At 40.0% G+C, this 27,310-nt stretch overlaps 2 protein-coding genes across 2 annotated transcripts; both read right to left on the reverse strand.

The window, feature by feature from the left end:
* Window positions 1-4,066: 4,066 nt before the first annotated feature.
* On the reverse strand, window positions 4,067-14,094 carry traf4b (tnf receptor-associated factor 4b). Its single transcript, XM_027019302.2, has 7 exons — window positions 13,952-14,094; window positions 10,452-10,503; window positions 9,235-9,339; window positions 7,783-7,944; window positions 5,922-6,083; window positions 5,582-5,737; window positions 4,067-4,964 (listed from the first exon to the last, which is right to left on the reverse strand). Exons 1-7 carry the CDS (start codon window positions 14,092-14,094, stop codon window positions 4,308-4,310), a joined length of 1,437 nt encoding a protein of 478 aa, XP_026875103.2. The 3' UTR covers window positions 4,067-4,307.
* Window positions 14,095-15,486: 1,392 nt separating this feature from the next.
* aldh3a2b (aldehyde dehydrogenase 3 family, member A2b) lies at window positions 15,487-27,098 on the reverse strand. Its single transcript, XM_027019314.2, has 11 exons — window positions 26,830-27,098; window positions 25,754-25,916; window positions 25,274-25,505; window positions 22,685-22,770; window positions 21,602-21,810; window positions 21,212-21,329; window positions 20,938-21,079; window positions 20,524-20,690; window positions 19,251-19,350; window positions 18,799-19,037; window positions 15,487-16,499 (listed from the first exon to the last, which is right to left on the reverse strand). The coding sequence occupies exons 2-11, from the start codon at window positions 25,913-25,915 to the stop codon at window positions 16,482-16,484; spliced, it is 1,473 nt and encodes a 490-aa protein (XP_026875115.2). The 5' UTR covers window position 25,916; window positions 26,830-27,098; the 3' UTR covers window positions 15,487-16,481.
* Window positions 27,099-27,310: the final 212 nt, after the last annotated feature.

Below are 27,310 nucleotides of genomic sequence, written 5' to 3' on the forward strand. Positions count from 1 at the left end.
GTGTCGGCGCAGTGAGCGGGTGTGGGAGGAGGTCCATCATAGTAGGCAAAGCCATCGCCGCCTATAAGAGGAAGGTGGATAGGAGGCATGGGGAGACCCCCTGCTATGAACCTGGACAGATGGTGTGGGTGTCAACAAAATCCAATGGGAAGCTAGCCGCAAAATAAACGAGGGCCATGCACCAGGAGGCTGGCGAGGTTTTTTGGGGAGGGTTCTGCCACGGTTGGTCAGCCGGCTAGCAGGAGGGACACGCCCACTCCTGCTAAGGCTCACACCTCTTACCTGCCCCGTTCACAGTCCCCTGATTACGGATTGCCTTCACCTGTTCCTTACTCACATTCTGCCATATTTAAACCTACAGATCCCAGGAGATGGGGCTGCACATTAGTGGTCCTTCTATGTCATGGTAAACTGAGTTTTTGCATTTCTCTGAAGAGAGTAAGACTTCTATAATTTGTATATTGTTGAGTGCTTCTATCAATGTAAACCTGATGGATAATAAAGAACGTCTTTTTGCAACACTGCCTCTTGCTTCCACTCAACCGCTTTGGTCACAGTAGCATCAGTACAGGGCAGTAAAATAGGGCTGAGCATACATTTGTCCAGGTGAGTTGCAGTTAATGTGATTAGCTGTGGTGCGGGTTTTGGCATCATTGTGGTGGGTGAAACAGCAAAGTTGGTAAACCATCACTTTTTGTTTTTTGTTTTTTTGTAGTAGTAAGTGAACTTCAATACAATGGAGGTTGGCAGTGGTTGGTGGTATGAGGAGGTTTCTGTCATAGGCTTTAAACTAAGTGAATGAATCACGGTCGGTACGCAGATATGCTGGGAGAATGGTTAGTGATTTGAATGTATTGTTAATCGATACAGTTATTAGACAATCGCAAAAGACTTATACTAGATGTTGGGGAACACAAAACCATTAAGATTATCGCCTCTCCAAAGTAGACGGAGTTTTTTATGAAGTTGATGAAATTATGTATGTATGATGCTCTTATTTTGTTCTTTTAATGTTGGTGGGTATTAGTATTTATATGGTTACTTTATAGTGGTGTAAGCTATGTTTTATGTATTAGTCTCTTTTTTAATGTATTTTTTACATGAGCTGCTGACGTTTAGAGCCAGTGCGGAACAAGTTATGTACTTGGTACGCTAAGAGTGAAACTATAGTCAAATATCACGATTAGTCCCTCCCAGCTTCCATGTTCCGTGTTTTCCCTGTCTTGTGTATTTGTTCCATGCCAGTTTCGTTTTCTCCGATCCTCGTTTGATTTTCCACACCTGTCCCTCGTTTAGTTTATGTATTTAAACCCTGTCTTGAGCTCTGCGTGTTTTAGTGAAATGTTTTTGAAAGCCCCTCTCTGTATACCCAAGTTTGTACTCCGTTTATCCCAGCCTTCGTGTTTCTTAGCCCCGAGTTTTCCCTAGTCTGTTATAGCCAGATACCCGTTTGCCTTCGTGTGTTTTTGCTCATGTATCCACGTATACTCCGTGTTGGCTCTCACCCTGGACTGCTATAACGACTCTGATTTTGGATTTGCCCATAAATCTCGCTCTATTTTGCACATGCGTCCGCCTCCTAACCGCTCAACAATATTGTTGCTTTAATATATATTAAGGGAAAATTGGATGTGACAAATGGAGAATGAGATGTATATGCTATTTTTAACTATTAAGATTTAACACGATTGTGCAAATTGAGTGAACCTGCGCTCACTTCACTATCTGTAGTGACATGGTTCATTTTTGTTTGTGATCTGCCAGTTTTAGTCTGCTTGGATAAATTTAGATAATTTTACATGGTCATCATGTTATCCCTTTAATGGGTTAATGCTTGTGTAGGGACAGTATCAGTGGGCATGTCCCCCTGGCTAGGTACCCAGCGCACCATGACACCATGGTGTGTGGTTTTTTTTTTTTGTTTGTTTTTTTTTTGGTTTTTTTTTTTAAACCCTAAATTGATGGCCTCGAGAAAGATTGTCCCTAATTCTGTTGGGTGGGAATTGATTTTCTGTCTTAATCCTTAGTCAGACTGGAAGCCTCCTAAATTTTAGGTCATCAGAAATTGCAGAGAGGGTTGGAGAACCTTCTAACTATTCAGAGTATTGAGAATTTAATCCAGACCACAAAGCTCAATCTCAAGAACAGATTGCTTCTTCTAGAAACATTTGGAATAAGGCTAAAAAGTTCAGATGTACAGTCTGATCATTCTATGGTATTAGCTTAGAATTATGCCCCCCTCCTGTGATCCAGCAAAGGGAGTCCCTCACTTTTGATAGATGTCAAGCAATGATGAGTGAAATGTGCATCACTTCAGATGGCAAAGAAGCTAGCAGCTAAACAGTTAGCCAACAAGAACAGTGGAAACCAGGCTAGTTATCCTAGTCATACTGTCCCCAGCTAGACACCATAACAATGGCTGCTGTAAAAGTAACTCAACCAAGCACAGCATACTAATTCACTGCAACATGTAGCCAAAAGCCCATTAGTCTTCTGGAAAACAAGCAACTGCGTAGCATACACACTGGAAGATTTACCGGAAGTTTTTCATGTCCTTGGCTGACTTACTCACACACAGCTCATGCACCGGTCCCAATCTCTTGCCTATTAGAGAGTGCACACCTGTTCATTATTTCTCCCACTTTTTTTCCTCTAGCTATATAAGCCCACAGTCCCACCGTCGGCGCTGCATGTTGCCTACCATTTTCCGCTGAGCTGTCTTCCTGCACAAAACTGTTTCTTTTGTTTGCTTACCACTGCCTTGCAGCTTGCTTGTTTTTGAATTGTTTAGTCAAGTCATGGAAAATAAAGACTTCAAACTTTCCTTTGCCTCTCGCTCCCTCTTTGCTGCCACTATCACAATGAAAAGGGCATGTCAGAAAACAGTCTTACCAGACTAGAAAAGACACTTTAATAGTAAAAGTATGTGGCTAGCAGCACCTGGAGTTGTCTGCAATGTGGTGAAAGTCAAAGGGGTAGCAGCTTACTCTGCTACTACTCTACTGGTAAGTCTGTGTATGGACAAGCGCTGTCAATGAAATCCGGCCATATGTAACTTAATGCACAGAAGAAGCAAAAGCAGCAGTAGTGGAAGGGGAGTACTGCTAATCCAATAAAGAAAATGACCAACAAGACTGGAGACGGTCGTGGTCGAAAATTAAGACATTGGAAACATAGAGAAGCAGCAGCGCTGGTGTGCACAGCATTTTTTCATCTGAAATAAAGTATTTATGATGTCTTGCTTATGGTTTGAGTGCTACCTTTTGCTACTATTAAGTGAATTTTATTTACATTTATAATAGATGTTGAACATAGTACTGTACAAGGCCAAGTTACTTAACTACATGACAACATGCAATACACAAATGCAAAGGAAAGACATACTGACCACCAACTTTATATATCTGAAAATATAAGTCTGATCAGAGGTAAGAACAATAGCCAATTTCTACTCAAGTAAAAGTATTGTTACATTAAATAACAATTTCTCATAAGTGACTTCCAGCTGGGTATAATCCATGTTTTTCCTTGACATGCTATATGCTTTGTTTTTCATGTGCACCTACTTTCCTCAGCAAACATCAATGTTTTTTCTTAGTTTTGAAAAGTCTCAAAGGTTGACTGAGCACAGTTATCATTCAGTTATGACTGAATATAACCTTTTTGAATTGAATCATAATTATAGTGATTGGAACACATTTTCCTGTTTTGGAAAATGTCAATTCTATTTTGAGCCAGCATATTTTCATTCCCATAGTGTTTTTGAACATAACTTTATAAACTGTCAATGTCAAAACATTTTTTTTTTTTAATGTCATTGTTACAACAGTACAGGAGATGCTACAGAGCATCTTTCTGAAGTCCTGAAGTCCTTTTCTGAAGTCCTTATGTCAACTTGACAAACTTGGCAAAAGCAGCTTTTATGACATCTTATTCTTGTTGGCATAAGAATTTATAAATGTTTCTGTACAAGTCAGTTTTTATGAGGGGCTTATGTAGGTGTCATTTAGCTTTCTAAGCAGTGCCCTTCAGTAAAGCGTTACCAATTGTTTTATTAGACTCATCCTATTAAGGACTTGGATTTCCATTTTTGATGAGTAAGTGGCTCAAAACTACAATTGTTTTCTGCATTTTTTTAAAAGTTTGTCCATTGTTTTCAAATCTGTCCCTGTTAACTTTCCTCTACCTTTTTCTCTACCAGTCTCTGCCATTCTCTCATTAAAAATATAGGCATGCTAGGACAAACAGTTATACAAAGGAAGATATTAAGGACATTTTATTTAAATCCTATATACTTCAAGTTCAGTTCAATTAATTATTCTCTGGACCACTTCTACAGAGGCTTTGATGAAGATAGCATTATCCCTGATGTAGTTCCTTTTCTTCATCTGCTCATGGGAGATGAACTTGGGGTAGCCAAACCCAAGCAAGCTCTCATCCAGACTGCTTCTGCAGACACTTCCCGTTGCCCCAGGCTGTGGCCTCTGGAAGTTCTTCCAAGTTGGATCTGGGCTAAAGCTCTCTGTGATGTTCTGGGGCTTAGAGAGCGCTGGGTCACTCTGGTCCAGCAGTGAGAAAGTGACACGGTAAGGGAAGGGCCATTCCAGCAGCCCATCATATTCGCCTGGTAGAATTCTGACATAGACAGACAAGTGGGATCCCTCGCCACTGCCATTCCCATTAGGGAAGGCAGACACTTGGAGGTGGTACCCATAGCGATGGGAGTAAAAAGGGGAACTAAAGAGCTCCAAGATACCACTGGTCCTGCTCCTGGCATCCCGAAGGTGACTGGTGTAATCAGAGATTTTCCAGAGCAGAGTGCCATCTTCACTTCCAGAAAGTTCCTCCACACGACGTCGGAGATCCCTCAGCTCGAGCCTCTGCCGACTTACTAGACCACACAGTAAGTTTAGGTGGGAGTGGGTGGCCTCTTCTAGGTGACGGGCCACCGCAGGCTTGGAACACTAGCAAGAAAGAGAGTGGGAAGATAGGAATGAGAGAGAAGGAAGACAGACAAAACATTCACCACCCATTTTATTAGAAAACTCCCACCTGGCACTATCACTCACTCACTGCTATATTAGGCCAATCAGTTGCCATGCACAATTGGTCAGGCACCTACTACCCTCTTCATCACTGGTCAGAATCTGACCACTAGACCACTGCTGACTGAATTTCTTTTGGTGGTGGCTCATTATTAACACAACAGTTAACACACTAGCATGATAGTGGTGTTGTACTGGTGTGACTGTAAGTGTTGATGGAGTTTATACACATCATGTCATTGCTAGGCTGAGAGTGGTCTCCCACCTAAAACACTCAGCCAAATATGGTACTGTAGTGAGATACTAACAATTGATGGAGTGAAGTTGGAGGAACACTAACACAGTTTGTTTCTGACAAGAGAGGTTTCAGTCTCAAATTGTACACCTATACTTTTTTCCTAATATTAAAATATTTGTAATAAAGTCAGGGCAGGTATATTTTGTGGGTGGGTTAGTCAGATGTCAGTTATCCATTAAGCAAATCCCATGGGGGTAATATCACACTCATGTTTGGTAAATGAATTCCTAATCCATACCCTGTATTTGCAGCCAGCCTCTTTAAAGGGGCAGAGCACAATGGCCGTCCCACAGCTCTCCTTAACGTGGGCCATTAAATCCTCTCGCGCGATGCCAAGCGTGCCACACTTGTTTGGGCATAGTACTGGGAAGCGTGGGCACTGGTTCTGATGATGCTGTTTAAAACCAAGAATTTTTATACAAATTAAAAAAAAGAATTAAATTATAGAGCAATGTTTTCTTCTTTTAAAAAATGTATGCATTGGGATAACTACAGCTTGATTACATCTCTGCATCTTGCCAGACATGTGCAAAGCCATGTGCAAATCCTCATATTAAGGTCTGCCTTAGCGCACAAACCTGAATGGTGTCACAGAGGAACTCCTTGTTACAGTACTTGCAGTGTAGCTTGCGTTTGGGGCATTCAGATAGAGTGTGCTGGGCCAGTACTCTGCGTGCCACGCGAGCTCCACACTTATTCTCACAGTACAGCATCTCTTCTGGACACACATCCTGGTGCCTCTGTGGGGTAGAGAAAGGTACTGAAACCTTCATGAGCCACAGCTGGCCTCAATGTAATAACACTTAATAATAAAGTAATAAGTAACTTGCACAGAAAATGTGTTTCAGGTGCTGAAGTGTCATAAGTAGCAAAAATAACTGTAAAAATAAGAGAAACAGTCCCCCTACAACTGTCTAATGGCTTTACACTGTGTGCACAATTATTAGGCAAGACAGTATTTTGACCATATCATCATCTTGATGCATGTTTTCCAACTGCATGCTGTATAAACTTATTGGAATTAAGCATATCAGGTGATATGTATTTGTGTAAAGAGGGAGGGTGTGGCCTAAGGAGATCAACATCTTATATCAAGGTGTGCATAAGTATTAGGCAGCTCCTTTTCCTCAGGCAAAATGGGCCAAAAAAGAGACTTAACTGACTCTGAAAAGTCAAAAATTGAAGAAAATCTTTCAAAGGACTGCAGCAACTCTTAAAATTATTAAGATATTGGGGATGGATTGAAAATAGTCAACATGGTCGCAAGAAACGTTTTAAGTAAAAAAAGACGCAAATTAACTGCCAAAGATTTGAGAAGACTCAAACATGAAGCGACCAGGAACCCATTATCCTCCAGTGTTGTCATATTCCAGAACTGCAACCTACCTGGAGTGCCCAGGAGTACAAGGTGTTCAGTACTAAGAGACATGGCCAAGGTATGGAATGATTAGACAAAAGTGATTCTTGACAGACCAGATGGATGGGCCTGTGGCTGGATCAGTAATGGGCACAGAGCTCCACTTTGACTCAGACACCATCTAGGTGGAGAAGGGGTACTGCTATAGGCTGGTATTATTAAAGATGAGCTAGTTGGACCTTTTTAGGTTGAAGATGTACTCAAAATCAAGACCTTGATTTTTATGCAGGACATTGCTCCATCACATACATTGAAGTACTCCGCTGCATGGGTAGCTAGTAAAGGCCTTAAAGATGAAAGAAGAATGAAATGGCCCTGGGTGGCTATATTGGTCAATTAATTTTTTTTATAAATGTCAGAAATGTTTTTGTCAATTTTAAGTTGTTTGTTTATTATTTTCACTTTAACAGATGAAAATAAACAAGATTGAATTATATGGGAAAATTTCCATTTTTCATTTAATTTCATAATAATTCTGTACACTAATAGTTGTCCAATAAATATGCACACACGTATATATACTCCTAAGAAAGCCAAAACCTCACTTTTACCTTTACTAATATTCAGGTTTGAGGTTTATTAACATTTTGGATTGACCGAGAGCATTGCAGTTGTTCAATAATAAAATGAATCATCAAAAATACAACTTGTCTACGTGCATGAACCTGCTTCTGTGTGTGCAGCTAACATATTGTCAGTTCATAGAAATTTACACAAGTTGACTTGTATGAAAAATCAAATTAAAGGAAAGGCAGTTCCTATAAATTGTTGAGGTGAGGACCAGGTAAAGTTTTACCTGTTGCCGGAATTCATGCACTCTGAAAGTCAGCAAAATTGCTCTTACTGCCATACCTGCAAAATCTTGATGAGGTCATGTTGCTGTAGCTGTAGCTACACATTTTTTCTTCTCTCCAAGCATGTCGCTGTGTTGCTACTTCACCATTAACCCCTAAAGTGCAAATGCTGTGAAGGGACTGGGGGAATTAAGAGTGGGGACTGGTTGGTGTGGCTCTTTGGCTTACCTCATGTGCCTCCCCAGTGAACTCTTCAGTGCAGTGTTCACAGCGGAGCTTCCTCTTGGTGCAGTCATGCTGCAGGTGCTCGGGGAGGTCACGCCGCAGCAGCTTCATGGCACAGCGGTTCGGGCAAGGCACCACGTTATATGCACACACTGCTAGGTGAGCCTATATTAGAGAGATGAGAGGTTTAGCTACTGTACTAATGTGAAAACAAGCTCTTTATCCAGCAGTGATCTGACATGAATTGACTGAAACACCAAAATTATTTAACACAAATGTATTACTTGGGCAATGTCCTAAAAATAAAGGCAAAATAAAAACATGATGTCATGGAAAGCATATTTAAGACATCTGTAAGCAACCGAATTTCTTACCTCAACTGAACTGTTACTATTGTTTTGTGTCTGTGGCACGTTATATCAGGCACCCAGAATTAGGGACATGCTCACTGACACACACTCACACACACTTGCTCCATTCCCAATCACCAGATTACTAAGAACTGGCAGCTGTGCCTTTTTTCGCTCTCTCTTATTTAAAGCAGGTACTCTCTTCTAGTGCTGCGCATTGCTCGCCTGTACAGTGCCTAGAAGACATCGCATGCAAGCCTGCTCCCACAGTGAGCCATTATTGCCAGCTGCTTGTTTGTTACCTTTTTTATTGTTAGCCCGCTGCTGTGCATATTGATTTTTATGTTATAGAGACTCGGCAACAGAGCTTGCTCCCTGTCTGATGCTGGTTTCTTCCTCATGCTCTAGGAAGTTTTAACTTGTCACTGTCGCCCTTGGCTTGCTCACTGGGGGCTTGGACTTGAAAAGATGTTTTGTGATATCTGTTGTAAAAAGGGCTATATAAATAAATTGACTGTATTTGTATCCAATAAATAAACATTTCTAATAAGAGCTTCTTCCCACAAGCCATTCGGGCCCTGAATCAGGGAAACTGATAAACTGTGGGGACCACCACCACCATGTAACATAACTGTATATATATAGATATTCTATTCCACCATGTAACATAAAAACTGTAAATATGTCATTTTACAAATGGATCTGTACATTCTGTACAGTGTACATATACATACACAACCATATACATTGTACATTTTGTATATAAACATAATATACATATATTGTACATACATTGTTAATATATTTTTGTACATATATAGAATACATATTTCTCTATGCACCCCTGTTTTCTTTTTCCTCAGTTTGGACAGAGCACTCTCAACCATTTCACTGCGAGTTATACTGTGTATGACTATGTATGTGACAAATAAACCAAACCTGAACTTGAACTTGAACTTAATAACATGACTGGTGAGTATACACGTGTCTCATCTTATTCCTCTAAACACAGGTAAGTTTTTAATCCAAGAAGACTACATGGACATGTCTGGATGTGTGTGTGCATGTGGATGGGTGGGTGTGTGTACGAATATGTGTGTTTTACCTGAAGTTGCTTGTTCTGTGCTGTCCAGCGGCAACCCTCCTCACTGTGGATGCAACGTATAGGCAAAGCCAGAATCTGCTCCTCCAGCTCCACATCTGGAAAAATCTAAGCACCAACAATAATCATCCATGCATCATTTCAGTTTTCACAACACTAAATATCTTTGCAATAATATGCAAATTATATGCAAAAACATACAAAGAAAACTTTCTGTACTTTGTATAAGTATACTCTCTTACAGGCAAAAGTGTGTGCTGCAAATGCAGATGTACAGTATAACAACTAACAATGCAATTGCATAATCTGGTTATTATAACATAACCACTAAGGCACTAAGGGCTTTCAACACCTGATGTAGAAAGAAGCAGAGCAAAAGCAATTAATCCTGGGCCTTTTCCATGCAAAAGTGATGTTATTAAGAGCATCCAGAGCAAAACATTTTATAGTCTCATCAATATGGACATTATCAGTTGGGACCATAAGGAGTGTGGGTGTGTAATTTTAATTCAGGAGAGAATACATTTTATCTATATTTAAATTGTCTAGTACTGTGCAAAGGTTTTAGGCCACCTAAGAAAATTGTCATTTATATTTCTATTATTATAGTTACATTTATATTATTATATTATATTTACATTGGGTTCATTTTAATAGTTTTACAGCTCAAAATGGTCTCATGGCAAATTCTTCTGAGCTTTTTCTTCTGACTTTAGCTGGTTTTGTTCTTTTCCCAGTCCAAGTGAAACCACACAGCTCTGGTTATGTTGAGGTTGTGGTCGGTACTGCCCAGGCTATATTCCATCTGTAGGTTTTACCTGGGTTTCAGTGTGTTTGTGGCAAAAAAAATCTTATTCTTTACTATAATGATATTTATTTTCATTGATGTTTTATTGTATTAGTGTTTATTTTAATGTTATATCTGTTATTTATCTGTACACTTACTGTACAGATAAATAGCGTATATTTTTCTTGTGTGGCCAATGACCTTTGCACAGTACTGCAAATATTCCATGTAATTCTGACTCATAAATAGTGGGTGATATTATATAATAGAGGATAACAGTTTTGGAGACTCTCATGCCTGAACTTGAGCTGGCTCAAAACTGAAGGTGTGAACCACCACTGCTCCTTAAGACCACACGCTCTTTGCAAAATGTTAACTCTGCAAGCCAGTGAAGTGCATGTCAGTGCTCTGACGTTGACGGCGATGTACTTACTTTGGCATAGTCGAGAGGCAGCTGATCTTCTGGGCACTTAAACACCCCCTCACTGTAGAAAACATGAATGTCAAGGAAGTTGTAAGCTTTAAATTAAGGCACTTCCCTTGCAACCATAACAGTACTTGCTATTATGATGCTGGCAAGCTTAACAGGTTTCATTTAAAGTTGCACTAAACTGGCTGCGGATTTACTATGGGAATGTTGGGGGGATCAGTAAACATCTGTTGCTTGCTAACTGTATTTCACTGGCTACTGTGGAGATATGATCGGGTCATAACATGGTGTAGTCTGCAGCTGCTGTTGAGGGACAGCATCTGCCCCAAATAACACAAAGAGCTTATTACTATGTGATAATTGACTAGCCTAATTAAGCCTATAAATTTGTGTTTAAGTGTTTAAATAGGTGCCTGTACATAGGTATGTGCCCACCACACACTCACAAGCAAAACAATGCTCTCTCATACATAAAACATATAGATGTGTGATACAACCTATGGAAATGTCTGGCTTGTTGAAAATGCCCTTCTCCATCTAACTGGATGAGCCACTAGACAGTAAGCCTTTAAACTGCCAAATACCTGTGACTCATAGGTTTTCCTTTCCTTTTGAAACTTTTCTTAAGAATTGGCTCTGGACATCTCCTGTAAGCATTTTTCTCTGGAAATCTGCTGCAAGCATTGAGATTTCTCTTCACAGGAAGAACCTCAGTGTTTTGTACAAAAAGGGCATGTCTCCCTAAAACCTGAGCCATCCAGAACATTTTTACAACACTCCTGTTGCTCAGTCACCATTATGTCAATGATTAAATCCAGCACATACATTCTATTGCCAAAGGTATTCACTCACCCATCCAAATAATTTAATTCAGGTGTTCCAATCACCTCCATGGCCACAGGTGTATAAAACCAAACACCTAGGCATGCAGACTGCTTCTACAAACATTTGTGAAAGAATGGGTTGCTCTCAGGAGCTCAGTGAATTGCAGCGTGGTACCGTGATAGGATGCCACCTGTGCAACAAGTCCAGTCGTGAAATTTCCTCACTACTAAATATTCCACAGTCAACTGTCAGTGGTATTATAACAAAGTGGAAGTGACTGAGAATGACAGCAACTCAGCCATGAAGTGGAAGGCCATGTAAAATCAGGGTCAGAGGATGACGAGGTGCATAGTGCACAGAGGTCGCCAACTTTCTGCAAAGTCAATCGCTACAGACCTCCAAACTTCATGTGGCCTTCAGGTTAGCTCAAGAATAGGTTGTAGAGAGCTTCATGGCATTGGTTTAAATGGCTGAGCAGCTGTATCCAAGCCTTACATCACCAAGCGCATGCAATGGTGAGATGCAGTGGTGTAAAGCACGCCGCCACTGGACTCTAAGCAGTAGAGACGTGTTCTCTGGACTGATTAATCACACTTCTCCGTTTGGCAATCCGGTGGACAAGTCTGGGTTTTGTGGTTGCCAGGAGAATGGTACTTGTCTGACTGCATGATGCCAAGTGTAAAGTTTGGTGGAGGAAGGATTATGATGTGGGATTGTTTTTCAGGAGCTGGGCTCAGCCCCTTACTTCCAGTGAAAGGAACTTTTAATGCTTTAGCATACCATGAGATTTTAGACAATTTCATGCTCCCAACTTTATGGGAACAGTTTGGGGATGGCCCCTTCCTGTTCCAACATGACTGCGCACCAGTGCACAAACAAGGTCCATAAAGACATGGATGAGTGAGTTTGGTGTCGAAGAACTTGACTGGCCTGCAGGCAGTCCTGACCTCAACCTGATAGAACACCTTTGGGATGAATTAGAGTGGAGACTGTGAGCTAGGCCTTCTTGTCCAACATCATTGTCTGACCTCACAAATGCGCTTCTGGAAGAATAGTCAAAAAATCCCATAAGCACACTCCTAAAACTTGTGGAAAGCCTTCCCAGAAGAGTTGAAGCTGCTATAGCTACAAAGGGTGGGCCGACATCATGTTAAACCCTATGGATTAAGATTGGGTTGTCACTCAGTGCGTGTGAAGGCAGACAAGTGAAAACTTCTGGCAATATAGTGTATCTTGTCATGTACAAAAATAACATTGAATAACGTTATGGTAGACAACAAGAAACAGAGACAGCAGTGAGACATGGGATACAGTGTGTCAGGTCGTTCCCAAGACAGGCTTATTCCATTCCATTTAAATAATTATGTTTTTAGACATGCTGCAGCTATGTTAGTTATATCATGAATTACATTAATTTGTGGAGCCTGTGTGTATGGACCAGGAGGATGCTGATGGAAAATATTACATTTACCTGACACTTTTATCCAAAGCAACTTACAATTTGGACTGAAAACAACTTGAGCGGTTGAGGGCTAAGTTCTTTGCTCAGGCCCAACAGTAGCAACCTGACAGTGGTGGGGCTTGAACTGGCAACATTCTGATTACTAGTCAAGTACTTTTACCCACTGTGTATTTTTCTTCGCATGAGAGAGACTTACTTTAAGAGGCATTTTTTGTCTACTGACTAACGCAACAGTTCTTCTGTTTATAGACTGTTTACACTAAAAGCGAAGCAGTTACATGACTTCACAAAGAAACAGGAACTTTACAATCAACCTGGTCCCACACCAAAGCCTTCAAAACCAGTTACTGATGCTGAGGCATGTGGTCAACTGATAACATAAATGAAACTGGTAACATACCATCATAGAGATTACATCAGCAGCAAAGCTTGAATTGTGAGTGTTATTGTTTAAAAACACACACACACACACACACACACACACACACACACACACACACACACACTTTTTGTGATACTATGACAAGACCAGTCACTTCAAAAACTTGTGCTGTGTTTGTGTTATTACCAAGTGCTCAATCACTAGTACATTAGAAAACTGTTTCGTGTAGTAAGTGATAGTCTGTAATTATGTTACAGTACTCAAATTTTGATATGTTATTAAAGTATTTTGTTTCCATTTATTTCTCTACCAGGCTGTAGAAATAGTTCAAAGTTCAAAGTTATCTTAATGAACCTGTTTAGCTATAATTCACTATAGTGCTACCATGTCAAAAGAGCTTCTGCTTGTAACTGATACTTGTAGGTAGACAGGTGCAGTGGAAGTTGAACACTTAATAAAATGCACTTCTATATTTCAAGATAAATAGTCATTAAATCAAGATAAATAATCATTAAAAGCTATCATATTAAGTCCAATAGGGCTGTTTTTAGTTGTTTGGCCGATTTATATAGCCTACGGAAATGTAAGGGTTTTGTCGTTTGTTTTTTAAATGTAGCCTCTTAATTATGCCCCTAAAAGTCTGTTTATTAGAGAGTTGGGGTGTGTCACAATAACAAACATGACTCGTAAAGGGAAATGGAAGGAGGTATGTTAATTTGCATACCCACCTTACGTGCATGTCTATATATTTACCATTAAGTAAAACGTTAGGATTTTTCACCTTTAAAATTAGCGTTAATGTTAAATTTAAGGATAACTATGAAAAAGCCCTACCTGAGAAATTCTTGTAGACAGGTATCACAAAACCTGTGTCCACAGGTGGAGACCTGTACGGGTTCTCTCATAGGCTTGTAACACAAAGGGCACTGAAACCGCCTTCTCGGTCGCTCCAGAAACTTGTAATCTAAACCTGGCATAATGTATTTATCGCTTCGGGCTCAACAGTCCCAAAAGCCCAGATTTATGTTTAAACTGACTTGCCTCTTTCTTCTGGAAAAAAAAAACAAAAAAACAAACAAAACAAAAACAAAGACTACTAAGTGAATAAATAACTCGCTAACGTCAGCTTTGTTGTTTAAATCTTCCTCCAGAAGCTGTAGAGCGATGTTACTGTGTGACATTTCCGGAATCAAGGTGTCTCGAGAAAAGGGTTTTGTAATTTGAGTCACAGTCTACTTTCAGTTGCACACCATCTCCCTCTACCCGAGGAGAAGGAGGAGCCATATTTTGATCCATTAATCCAACAAAATTCCACTTAGCATAACAATAGCATGACAATCATCTTGATCTTAATGTTGAGCCGTTAACAGGTGCCGCAAGGTAGACAATCTTTGTTAATTCACTCACTCAGACTTATTACACTTACAAAAAGTATGTGCCTTTGATATACCCGTCTCTCTCTTTCTCTGTCTTTTTTTTTTTTTTTTTTTGTGAAAAGGGCTTTGAAAAAAAAATTTGAAACTCCAGTCTTCATGTTATTAACGCTGATTTTTTAGGCTTCTGATTAAAAGGGTAATTTTTATCATAAATGCATAGCTAACCACACATTAAATATGGACTCTTTATACTATACATGACGGCAGTCGGGGCTTTGATTAATGTTCTCATCGAAACGAGTTTCGGCTTGCAGAACTGGTTTTACTTCCTCATTCCTCACCGGGATATGGTTTAATCTCACTTTACGACCCAAGAAAAACAATGAAGCGAAAACATTTCTCCAAAGAATTAACTAATATAGAAGAGCAGCAGAACACCAGAATGACAACATCCTATATTGTGGATTACTGGAGGAAGTAGCATGAAGCAGCATTAGACTGTGCTCTCAGCAGGGATCATTGTCATTGTGCTTCTTGCTTGAAAAGTGGCCTAGCAAGTCATATTTGTCTTTGTTATGTTTGAAGTGTAATGACTCAGTAGGGACGCTTTGGTGTTTTAAAGTCTGCATTCCTCATTACTAAAACGTTACCTTTCATATTAGTTTCACTCCAGATCCTGAATAAATCATAGTAGTTATAAATAATATGCCTTAAAACTGAATAATAATCATGGAGGTCAGTTTTCATTTTACAATGAAATATGTTAGTAGAAGTATGACATGAAGAGCTGCATCACTTGATTAACATGGATTATTTGTAGTCAGTATATTATAGTATTGGCAATGCTGAAATTTGGCACAGTGTGTTTTCAGAATGTATTGAATGTAATTCAATAAAATTACACAAGAAAGTTTTCACATATAAATAAGGTTGTTTACCTAAGCTATTAAAATCAGTGACATACAATTTAATATGAAACCACAAATTGCACAATTTAATCTCTGCAGAAAGGGGTTTATTTTACAGGTAAAAAAAAAAAAAAAATTCTACTTCATAAAATTCACTTATCATTCCAAAATCATTTACATGAAAATGAGATAGTAAAGTTGAAACATGGGAGATGTAAAATTTGAAATGAATGGTGAATAGTGACAATCCCAGAGTGCTCACAGTACTTTAAGTGAAATGATTAATAGGTCCCTGCTATGTGAATACTCAGCTTTCTGAAGCATTCTAAAACAAAATCCCAGTCCTAAACGCCACAGCACTGAACATTTTAGTGATTCCACTTCTTTAACATGCCAAACTGAACTCACAAAGTTGACAAACTAAATCATTGAGTAGAGAGTAGAGAAAAAACAAAACTGTTCAGTACTTTAACCTTGGTTTTGGAAACTATTCAATATACCGTGTTACATTTTTTGGAAACCTTAAATATTTTAGCTTCTAAAGCCAACGGATCATCCAGAATTCATTGATTATGCACAAAATCACTGTCTGTTGAACACTTTTAAAGGCAAAAATAAAATTCTTAAGTTCACACTCTTATTCTTAAAAAGTACATCCTTACCTATTCACTTAAGCATACTGTATATTTTGCAAATCATGTGTTGATAAATTGTAAATAGCCCTGAATCACTGTGAAATGTTATATTTTCCTTCATTAAAGTATTCCATTTTGAAAGCAAAAAATATATAAAAAAGCTAACAGATGGAAGCAAATAAATCATAAAGTGCTAATAACATCACATGAGGAAATCATTATTAATTAGAATGAACTTCATATGAATGCCATGAATTCACTGGAACTCCTTCATTAGATTCAAATTATTTAAAATGTCTGGTTTTACGGCCCATTAAAACTTCTGGTTAAATCAGGGAAGCAGAGCTACACATAGGCATAGGCATTGACCACGAAGTGACCAAAATCCTGGTTGGTGGTTTTCTTCAAGACTGGTGATGAAATTGTCGGCATACAACTGACTCGCTTAGTCAGCAAAATACCTCTGTAAAGAAGAGTACATGTTTCAGTAATCAGAGCAGAGGTCTATCAGTGTGTGAGCAAATGAGCTGTTTTTAATTGAAAATTTCATTTGCATGTAAACTACATCGTTCATATTTGCAGTTTTTACTTTATTGTTATCGGTTTGATATTGGAATGTCAGACAATTATTACAAGTGATCATTTTCATCTATCCATCACATTAAGCCTTCTGTTTAATTTAGACCTTGCTTGTTTATTACTACAGTTATAACAAAAACACTATTTATCACAGAATAAAAAAAAAAAATCCACATTGGTGCATCCACCAATAAGAAATAAATAAATACACTGATCAGTAGTGAATAACACTGATTATCTCATTCCATGGCATCTGCCATATGGTGGGATAAATTAGGCAGCAAGTCAGTTTTGAAGTGTTGGAAGCAGGAAAATGGGCAAGCATAAGGTTCTTTGTGTGATATGTGTACGTGTGTTTGTCACGGAAGGCTCCTCTCCCCACGAGTCACATAGTACGGTCCGGCACATGCAGGGGTTTCACATTTGTACTGTTTGTAACCACGCCCCCCGGGATTGCACACGCTTGCACAGAGTTTAATGTTGAATGTCAGTCTATTTAAACCCCTGTCAGTGTGTGTATCCTTGTTGGTCATTGTCGCTACATGTGTGTTAATTTAGATCTCTGTAGCCATAACGCTAGTATGCGTAGTCACGTGTTAGTGTATGTGTTCTTTGTCTAATGTTAATCGCTTAGTCATGTTCACTGTAGATGTTGTATGTGAGTGCCACCATCGTCGTCTACAATGTCAATAAACGTCTACAATGTCAATAAACGTTATTCACAGTCAAGGGAGTCTGTGCATCCTGCTCCGCGCCCTAGTAGCATGTTGGACCTCCTTTGGCCTTCAGAAGTACAACAATTTGTCATGTCATAGATTCCACTAGGTTGTAAAATCATTCTGATGGAATCTTGGCCCATGCACACAGGACAGATGGAGATACTGTCATGCTTTGAACAGCCCATTCTACCTCGTCCCAGAGATACTCTATAGGATGAATATCTGGGTACTGTGGATGTAAGGGAAGCAAAAAAAATCTTGACATCATATTTCTGTTATGGAACCAGTCCACGTCTATACAATCCTTGTGGAATGGTGCATGGCCCTGCTGAAAGTCTCCTGTCACTGGATAAACAGCTGCCGTGACAGGATGAGCTTGATCAGCAACAATGTTTAGGTAGGCTCTACTATCCAAACATCCATCCAGAGGTATTGGAGGACCCATGGTGTGCCAATAAAACATTCTCCACAGCATTACTCCACCTCTTCCAGCCTAAACTGCTGACACCTGAAAGGCAGGGCTTGTTGATTCATACAGCTTGAACCAAATTCTGACCCTCCCATCAGCATGGTTCAACAGAAATTTGGATTAATCTGACCAGGCAATGTTTTTCCATTTCTCAGTAAGCTAATTTTTGCACTCTTGTGCCCACTGAAGTCTTGCCTCTCTGTTTCCCTTAGACAGAATGGCACTCAAACTGGTTGTCTGCTGTTATAGCCCATCTATGCAAAGGAACAATGAGTTGTGCTTTCGGATACATTAGATGAAGCAACAGCTTTGTATTCAGCTGTAATTTGTGTGCAACCTATTTGTCAGAACAATTCTTGACATCCTCCTGTGACCCCTTCGATCATCAATGAGTTGTTCACATCCACAGGATCCCCTTTTGCTGGATTTTTTTCTCTTGATCACACCATTCTCAGTAAAGTCTTGGCAACATTACATGAGAAAACCCCACAAGGTTGGCAGTTTTTGAAATACTGGCCCCAGCTAGCATAGCACTGATGACCATGTCTTGTTTAACATTACCCAGAATACTCTATTTTCTCATTCTAATGTAGATTCATACTGAAACTGATCCAGGGAAAACTTGCTGACAATATTTTATAATGCACTCCAGGGTCACATGTCTAATTTCCATACAGGGAATGTCCAATCATGAAAGAGCAAGTGTCTGTAATAAACTGGCCATTCAGTGTTTCAGTGAGTGTGTGCTTGTGAGTGTGTAGGAGGGGTGATTGAAGAGATTATTGGTTCTCTTCTGATTTTGTACACCATTATATACTACTATATTCTCAGCTATTTTAAAACACACACACACACACACACACACACACACACACACACACACACACACACACACACACACATATATATATGAGAATATAGTGACATATAATGGTGTATAAAATTATGAGGATTGTGCCATTATCTGATTATCATGCAGCAGGGATAGCTCTTACCTGCAGTATCACAGCAACAACAACAGCAAGCAGAGCAAAGAGAGCCCAGCGGCCCAGCTTGCTCAGTTCCACCTGGTTCAGGATGAAGAAGCGAGCCCAGCTGAGCTTCTTGGCCGTGTGTGGCGGGTAGCGCATCTTGTTCATGCCCTCCATCTTTAGCTGCTTGATGAGGCAGCCACGCAGGTGACTCAGCTGGTCGAAGCTGAACTTGCCGTGGTAGCTGCCCATCCCACTGTTGCCTGCAGGGAGAGCCACAAACACAGTGGCTTTCTTAATGCAATGCACTAGCTGAAACTGAGAGGACTGGCATTATAGGGAAATTATGTTAATATAAAAACATGGTCAAACATGGTTTGAACTGCAACAATAACATAAGTTTAGAGTAGCTGCTGAAACAATGCTGAGGCATTCTGCGGTTATATGCAATTTAAGGGTATATAATTTTTGCTCACCAACACCACCAAAAGGGAGAGAGCTGACTGAGAAATGGACCAAGCAGTCATTGGCTAGTACCCCTCCACTAGAGGTCTCTGTGATCATATGCTTGATCAGCTAAAACAGAATATGAGAAAAAATTGTAGTTTTGAAGCAAACAACAACTTTATTAGACCTGACCTAGACCTTATACAGCTGTGTAAAGCCACAATTGGGGATCTGTAAAGACAATTTTGAAAAGCCTTTTTTTAGGGCTTATGGTTTAACAGGTTTTTAATACGGTGAGATAAGCAGACCATTTAAAGGTTAATTTAGGCTTTTAAATGTGCTTCTAGTACTACAAATTTTAGGAGAGAATCATAATTGTCATGGTATGGCCCCCTCCTCCTAGGCCCTTCCCTGTGTGTGTGTGTGTGTGTGTGTGTGTGTCTGTCTGTCTAGCATGTTCATTGATCCTGTCACACCTATAGTTATGTTCCTTGTTAACACACATATTTAAAGCCCTGTTTTACTGTTGTTTGTTGTCTGTGTTTAACTAGACTTATGCTGTTCTTCAGCCCACTCGATTAGGCCTGCAGTTGTATGTTGTGTTTTATGTCATATTGTCGTTTCTAGTGTTTTGTTTTGCTATCATTCAGTAGAGTGTTTTGTGTTTGATTCTTGTTTGTTGTGTGTTCAATAAACTCTGTGCATACACAACAGAGCTCGCCTAGGCATCCTGCCTCTGCCTCCCTACAGTGTTACAATAACCATATGACATTTTTCAGTTTTACCAAAAATTCTGTCTGCCACTGATTATGGACTTGTGTATTTGCTAACTGTCACTCCACTCCATGGCCTTGCAGCTCTGAAATAAAATTCCCATAATCTTCTGGAGAGTCAAGTGGAGCTCAACCCTCAGACATTGCTTTCCAGATCCTCATCACCTGTTTCTAATTTCCACTGCCTATATATACTGCTTGTTATCATGTTCTTGTTATGAGTTACTAAGTATTTGCTGTTCTTGTTTTTGTTGTTTTTTATTTGCTCTTTTTGTATGTTTGCCTGGTTGTATTTTACTTTCTGGTTTTGACTGCCTTTTTGTCCCTGGTTCATCCCTTTGAATATCCCTGTTTCCATCTTATGGTGGTTTTGACCTTGGCCTGTTTGTGACATTCTTCAGTAAAGATTTACTGCGAGTGTCTCAGTGGTTGTGTTGCATTACACTAACAAATAATCATGAAGAAGCTTATCTGGTCCCTTAAATACTTATTTCAGTTAAAGTTTCACCTTTATAGGGAATTTATTTACCTTGTTGTCTGAGCTGAAGATATAGAGAGCCAGGGGTTTCTCCCTCTGGTTGATAAAGTCAATGGCCTCGTCCACATTTCCTATGCACAGAATGGGAAGCACCGGCCCAAAGATCTCCTCCTGCATGACCTTTGCCCCTGGCTTTACATCCTTTAAGACTGTTGGGGCTGCGTGGGGTAAGCACAGCCAGATTATGACAATTTTAGACCAGTTTTAGACCAGTTCATGACCATTTTTAAAGCAGATCAATTAAAAGCAACATGTTTGCATAGTATGAAAATATGAATATGTCTCTTATTTTGAAATAGTTATTGATATTTGTTGTGATTTCTGCTGAAGCTAATTCACACAGTGCAGCATTTGAACATGCTGCTGTACAGACTAAGCGCTGGCATAAAAGCCCAGTGTATTTACCAATGTAACACTCTGACTCATCATTCTGTCCTCCCATAGCTATGGTGCTGTCTTCTAGCAGTGTCATCACTCTCTTGAAGTGGCGCTTGTTGATGATGCGTCCATAGTCTGAGCAGGTTTTGGGATCTTCAGTGTAGAATTCCTTGGAGATATGAAACCCACCAAAATGAAGAAGTAGTTATTAAATTCACTTTCGCAATTAATGTGAAGTGACAACATTAAACTTTCCTTCTGATGTGAAAGATATATTTGTTTTGAAATTGGATAAAGATACCTTTACACTCTTCTTGATCTCTTCAATAATTCTGTCTTGGATGCTGGGGTCACAGAGGATATAGTCTGGGGCAATGCAAGTCTGACCACAGTTTGTGTACTTTCCCCAAGCAATACGGCTGTAATAAAAGAAAACAAACATATTTTTACCTTGTACAAAAAAGGTTACAATTATATAATAAGCACATTCAATCTATAGTAATTCATTAATGGTTTTACTAACAAGTCTGAATAAAAAAATGTATTAATTACAACTAATAACAAATGTTATCAAAAATACTTACATTAATACTTGACACAAAAATCTCTGACAGTAATGAAGCATTTATTAATGTTTTAAAACATTTATATCTAACCTACATGTCGATTCACCTGGCTTGATTGCACTCACCGGCAGGCAATGGTAATATCACAGTTCTTATCAATATAGCAGGGGCTCTTTCCACCAAGCTCCAGGGTAACAGGTGTTAAGTGCTTGGCGGCAGCCTCCATGATCACCTTGCCCACCGTGCAGTTGCCTGTGTAGAAGATGTAATCAAAACGGTGCTGCAGCAGTTCCTGGGTCTCTTGGACTCCACCCGTAACAACTGGGTAAACCTCCTGAAACAACCACCATCACAATCACAAAGCATGTGTCCATTACTTGACATCACTGACAAAGAGCTGAACTATGAATGCAGCAAACAAACATCAGTAAAAGAAGGGAACCATCAGTGGTGGTTCTGAAAACGTTTGGGTTGGTCATGTGATGACCATATGAAGTATTGAGCTTCTGCTTTCCTGAAATACTCCATAGGAGTAATTTAAAAACTTTACAAACACACCAAAGAAGTTACAATATTAAAGTTGAAAGGCTAGACAACAGCTAAAGATCCACTTTCAAGATTTAAATTGCTAGAGATTACTACATAACCACAGGTAAATAAGTTCTCAATAAAGGTTTAAAGTATGGAAAAAGTGCAATTTCTGAACTATGGTGAATAATGATGACTTAAGATTGTGCAGAAATGGCTGCCTATCCTTTTGACATCCCCAAATTGCTAAAGAAACATCACACATAACTATTTATTAAGCACCATCTCCCCATTCCACTAACATCCACTTACTCGCAAGCCAGCTAGCTTATGTTGTCCACCATCTATTTCATAAACATGTCAAATCTCAGTGTCCAGTGGTCTATTTCATAGCATGCAAGACTTAAAAGTTTTGAATCAGGCAATAATAATAATAATAATAATAATAATAATAATAATAATAATAATTTCAGAGACTTCAATGTTCTAAGATCTTTGTCATTCTTTTGTATTGGATCACTACATCCTTAAATAAAGCAGGTCACCAAGCTGTCATGAATACACATTTTAAAAAATGTTTGTGATCAGAGAACCCTCTAGTGCGAATCAGACTTCACTATTTTCATGAAATAGTGTTTTCCAGTACATAAACCTAATTACAGTGATTAATGATATCTAACCTTGTCAATGTACAATGGCAGGAGCGCCCCCATCACTTTGGAAGTGTGAACACACACCTCGGATGGCTTAATAACAGCAGCATTACCTAAAAGTTAAGCACATATTGTGAGCATGCAACAAAACTTAATCAGTGAATATGTCAAAGATTTACATTAAAATCTTAATGCAATAAAACTATACATAACAAATGTAAAAGGTATATGGACGATAGCCTCTATACTACATAATAGCATGTAAACTACTTGAGAGGATTATTATGGTGGTAAAGAGTACTGATGATTTGAATTGTTGTCAAAGGCAAGCTAACTTTTAGGATGAGAACATAACATATTTTGTGACACTTAGTTTGACACAGTGATGAGAAAATGCCAATCTAAGAATTTTCTGACCATGAAAAGTAAAGTTCATCCTGCTGGCTCATAAAACATGGCCTTATTTTGAGATCTGTAAGGTGGGCTGGGTGAGCAACCATGCTCTAACAATGTTGGGCCTGTGTGCAGAACAGTTAGGATCTGGCTGGGCTCTGGACTCCCCCTGGACTCCTCCTGCTTGCCATGCACATGAACAGGGCTAAGGGTGCACAGAGCTCCACGAGAGCCTCGACTGATCTCTGATCTCTGCGCCTCTGCCACACACGATTGTCATTACGCAAGACCAGATTGATCAGGTCGTCGAGAGAGGCGGGAGGTATCACAGTGGATCTGTTCATCTTTAAGGTCCTCGCTGAGGATGAGCCATCACTCCATCCACTCTCAGCTGCCACAGTGCGGAATTCAATCGCATTATCTTTTCCCCTGACATGTATTAAGGAGACAGGAAATCATCTCCCCTCCAGTGACTGGATGGTTGAAAGTCAACTTAAGGGCAGCAGCAAATTCTGCTGCAGTGGAACATACATCAGTTTGGTGCTCCCAGACCAGGGTAGCCCATGCCAGAGCCAACCCAGTCAGAAGGGAGATGATGTATGCCACCTTTGTTCGCTCTTTGGGGAACAGAGATGGCTGCTGCTCAAAAGCCAGTGAGCATTGAAGGAGGAACCTCCTACAACCTCCTGCAGCCCCAGCAGCCTCCTGACTAGGGTCAGCCAGAGGCACTGGTGTTCATGTCAGGAGGTCTGTCAGGGCCTGCAACTGAGAGAGGATCTGTTGCAAGTCCTGCTCATAACCAACAGTCACCCCCTGACTAGTCAGAGCCACCTTTACTTGTTCCAGATCTAACTGTTGAACTGGGTCCATGGCTGGGTCTTTCTGTAAGGTGGGCTCAAACCCAGGTTAGCTAGGTGATGACACCAACAGCCTACTGGGTGAGCAACCACACTCTAAGAATGGTGCAGAACTGCTAGAGCTTGGATCAGATAAAACAAAAGGAAAAAAACTAAACACCACACTGAGCGTGGAAAAAAGGAGAACAAAGGACGCCACGGGAAATGGCAACCCCGATGCACTGGGGAAAACCAAACTAAAACTTCCCAAACAAAACCAGAAAACAGGGAGGAACCTGAATGGCTAAGGGAAGCCTCGGGAGAGAGACAGACTCGAGAGGAAAAACTGGAGAGGGGAGTGGACATGTAAAAACACAAACACCCTCACAGACAAGAAGTGAGGTGTAGCATGCGGGCTCATAGACCTCAATACCTCAAGTTACCGGTTAGGCGCTTGGCTCAGAACTATGGCAAAGACCCAGCACTGAAGGACTGGCTCACTGGGCTTATATAAGGTCTAGCCCAGCTGTTGGTTATTAAGCCTAATTAGTGGCATGCCTGACTCAAGGCCTCCCTCTGGTGGCTGGAGGGGGCCTCAGCCTGGCACCAACCCTTACAAGATCAGATATTTTGCCTGATAAGCCTACAACATTCTCGTGTATCATTGTGAACCTTAGCACATAGAGATTAATGACTAAGAGGGCACTGACTCTGCTTCTAACCTAACAATGATAACAGCTATAGGGAGGGAATCTATAATGTACTATGTTCTCTTAGCAAATAGCTTTTCCAGAGGACTGGGACAAAGTGCAGTGCCACTCAGGGCCAAGTTCCTTTTCATTGATTCTCTGCAATTTGGATGCATGCATGCACATGGCTTGGATGAGAATGCATAAACCCAACAGAGGAAGACCATCAGAAAATATCACTAGATAACCGCTAATAGTAAAGAGAACATATTCTACTCTCTAGATTAATTTATGTTATAGTTTCAGTTTAAAAGACATCAGATTCATCAAAAAGAAAGGTTGTTGAAAAGGTGGTAAACTTTCACTATGTCTGATCCCTAATGTTCCACCAAAGTAGAATTCACTCATATTATACATGATGCTGATAAAGGCACATGATTTGTGTTTGCCAAGGATGGCCATCAGTATGCCAGCCAAGATAAACACGCAGATTAAACAGCATAAATGAACTGACAAAATCCTACATCTCAGCATGCTGTCTTTTGAGAAAAACACAGTGTATCAGATTGCAGAGTATTGAGATCTGTGTATATTTCAGACCAGGAATGGCCTGGTTTTGTCTTATATCATGCCATGCCTGGCACCGTAACACTCAATTGACACCCAGCATTGTCAGCTGACATAAGCATAAAATGCACCTGCTGCTATGGCACCAATGAGGGGCTGAAGGGTGACAGCCCATGGGTAGTTCCAGGCACCGATAATCAGCACCACTCCCAGAGGCTCAGGTTGGATGTACACCTCATCGGAAACGGTTAGAAGGTTTTTAGTGGCTGGTCGAGGGGCAGCCCATTCCGCCAGCTTGCTCACGGCCAGACTGATCTCCCCCTCCAGCCCCATTGTCTCATAAAGGGGGGTGCCAAACTCACTCTGACAAGAGAGAAGCCCACACAGAAAATTGCAAATGCTAATATTAGCACACATGCCAAACTTTTACAGAACTACTCTGTAGCCAAATAACATAAGCTATAATATGAATCCATTATGGATATGTTCTCACATTTTGTTGTACTGTACACAGCTGTACATATATGAATGACAATAAACTGTACTGAGTTGAATTCTGTACACCTTTTCTGTGTGATGCCAATGTAACCAGCAGTCTGGGGGCATCCCACCTTATTGAGGTCCTTTTTGAGGGCATCGGCTATTTCCTTCTGCCGCTCCACAATGAAGCGCTGCAGGTTCTTGAGCTGGTCAATGCGATACTGCAGTGGTTTGGTTCGGCCAGTACAAAAGGCCTTTCTGGCACGCTCCACGGCCCTCTGCTCTTGAGACATCCTGTGAAAGGGGAGGCCGTTTATTTCACTAAAGTTCTACTTCTGTCACATCTGAGCTGATTTCATTCATTTGAAAGGCCCATACATGGTGAGAGCCAGCTAAGCACATATGAGGAAGAAGTTCCATAAATCAACATTTTACACCCGTCAAAGCACCTAAAAACAATCAACTGAATTTAATCTAGTGAACAGGAATGTACAAAAAGCTCAGTAATTGGGACTGGTAAATGAAGAAAGGCTTATATACAACAAAATAGAAATACTGCAGGACAACTCTGATGCACAAACGTAGGCAAAAACATTTATGAGAAAAAAAACAAACCAAAGGTCTGCCCGAGACTGATCATATATGCGCTGTAGTCTAAGCCCGACTGGAACTTCAAGGACTGTGTGGAATAATCACACCAACGAATGTACCCAGGGTTACAACATTTAGTCAAAAGCAAGAGTTTAGTGTACACACTTTAATTCTAAATCTTTTTTTTTTTTAATTGAAGTAGCCCTGAGGGCTCATTTTCAGAAGCAGGCTGTGTCATGTGACATCAGCTAGAATTCACTAATAGTGCATGTCATAGCGGATATAGCTACATCTCAAACCAGTAACTTGGAAGGCAGACTGTTCTGCAGCTTTGCTTATATGCATTCGTAGTTTTGCCAAGTAAAAAACAGCGTTAGACAAGGAAAAATAACTGTAAAATGTTAATTTCTATTAACCATGACATTACGACACAGTAATAACGTAGACGTATATGAAATGGCCTCTGAAACGGAATAGCAAATCGTGAGCTATTTACAGCGTTTCAGTTCTTTGGCTTTGAAAACGGATACTTGATATATGTAACATTAGCAGAACAGTGAATACAGTGTATCTTCTACGAAATAACGACGCAAATTGTAACAAGTTGAAACGTTACCCTAATTCAGTTCCGTCTAGCACTTAGGAGCTCCGCCGAACTTGGCGATTCCCGATACTTCTATCAGGCAGAATGATGCTAGCAACCGACCATGGTAAACATTGTCCCGTTAATAGTACGGCAAGAGGAGAGGGTGGGAAGATATGAATGGGGGAGTGGATTAAGGATGTCGAATGCTTCGAGCTCAGTTTATCATGCTACACATATAATGGACTGTTAAATATTAAGCTTGTTCTTACAGACGGGTACATTGAGCAAAAAAGTGTTAAGACTAAGCATCTGTTTTGACGTGTCATTCTTTGTAGCCAATAACATGAAATCACGTGAAGCGTAAAGGCGTGTTTGATGGTTATTTTATTAAGGTTCATAACAACGATAGAAACAAATTCTTACGATTTTGGATGCTTTGGATTTAAATTTTATTGTGGGACGGTTTACAGGAAGTTTCGTGTTTTATGAACCATTTTATGAAGCCAGTTTG

This window comes from Electrophorus electricus, chromosome 6 (assembly GCF_013358815.1).
Source record: "Electrophorus electricus isolate fEleEle1 chromosome 6, fEleEle1.pri, whole genome shotgun sequence".
Classification (NCBI taxonomy): domain Eukaryota; kingdom Metazoa; phylum Chordata; class Actinopteri; order Gymnotiformes; family Gymnotidae; genus Electrophorus; species Electrophorus electricus.

What these genes read in the sequence shown, in the direction of transcription:
- traf4b (XM_027019302.2), bottom strand. Translation starts at nt 14,094, where the DNA reads ATGCCAGGTTTAGATTACAAGTTTCTGGAGCGACCGAGAAGGCGGTTT. An exon ending in TCACTGGGGAGGCACATGAG is followed by an intron (nt 6,084 to 7,782) that starts GTAAGCCAAAGA and finishes TCTACCCCACAG; the next exon opens with AGGCACCAGGATGTGTGTCC. An exon ending in AGGCTGGCTGCAAATACAGG is followed by an intron (nt 4,965 to 5,581) that starts GTATGGATTAGG and finishes CTTTCTTGCTAG; the next exon opens with TGTTCCAAGCCTGCGGTGGC.
- aldh3a2b (XM_027019314.2), bottom strand. Translation starts at nt 25,915, where the DNA reads ATGTCTCAAGAGCAGAGGGCCGTGGAGCGTGCCAGAAAGGCCTTTTGT. An exon ending in TGAGTCAGAGTGTTACATTG is followed by an intron (nt 20,691 to 20,937) that starts GTAAATACACTG and finishes TACCCCACGCAG; the next exon opens with CCCCAACAGTCTTAAAGGAT. An exon ending in TCTCCCTTTTGGTGGTGTTG is followed by an intron (nt 19,038 to 19,250) that starts GTGAGCAAAAAT and finishes CTCTCCCTGCAG; the next exon opens with GCAACAGTGGGATGGGCAGC.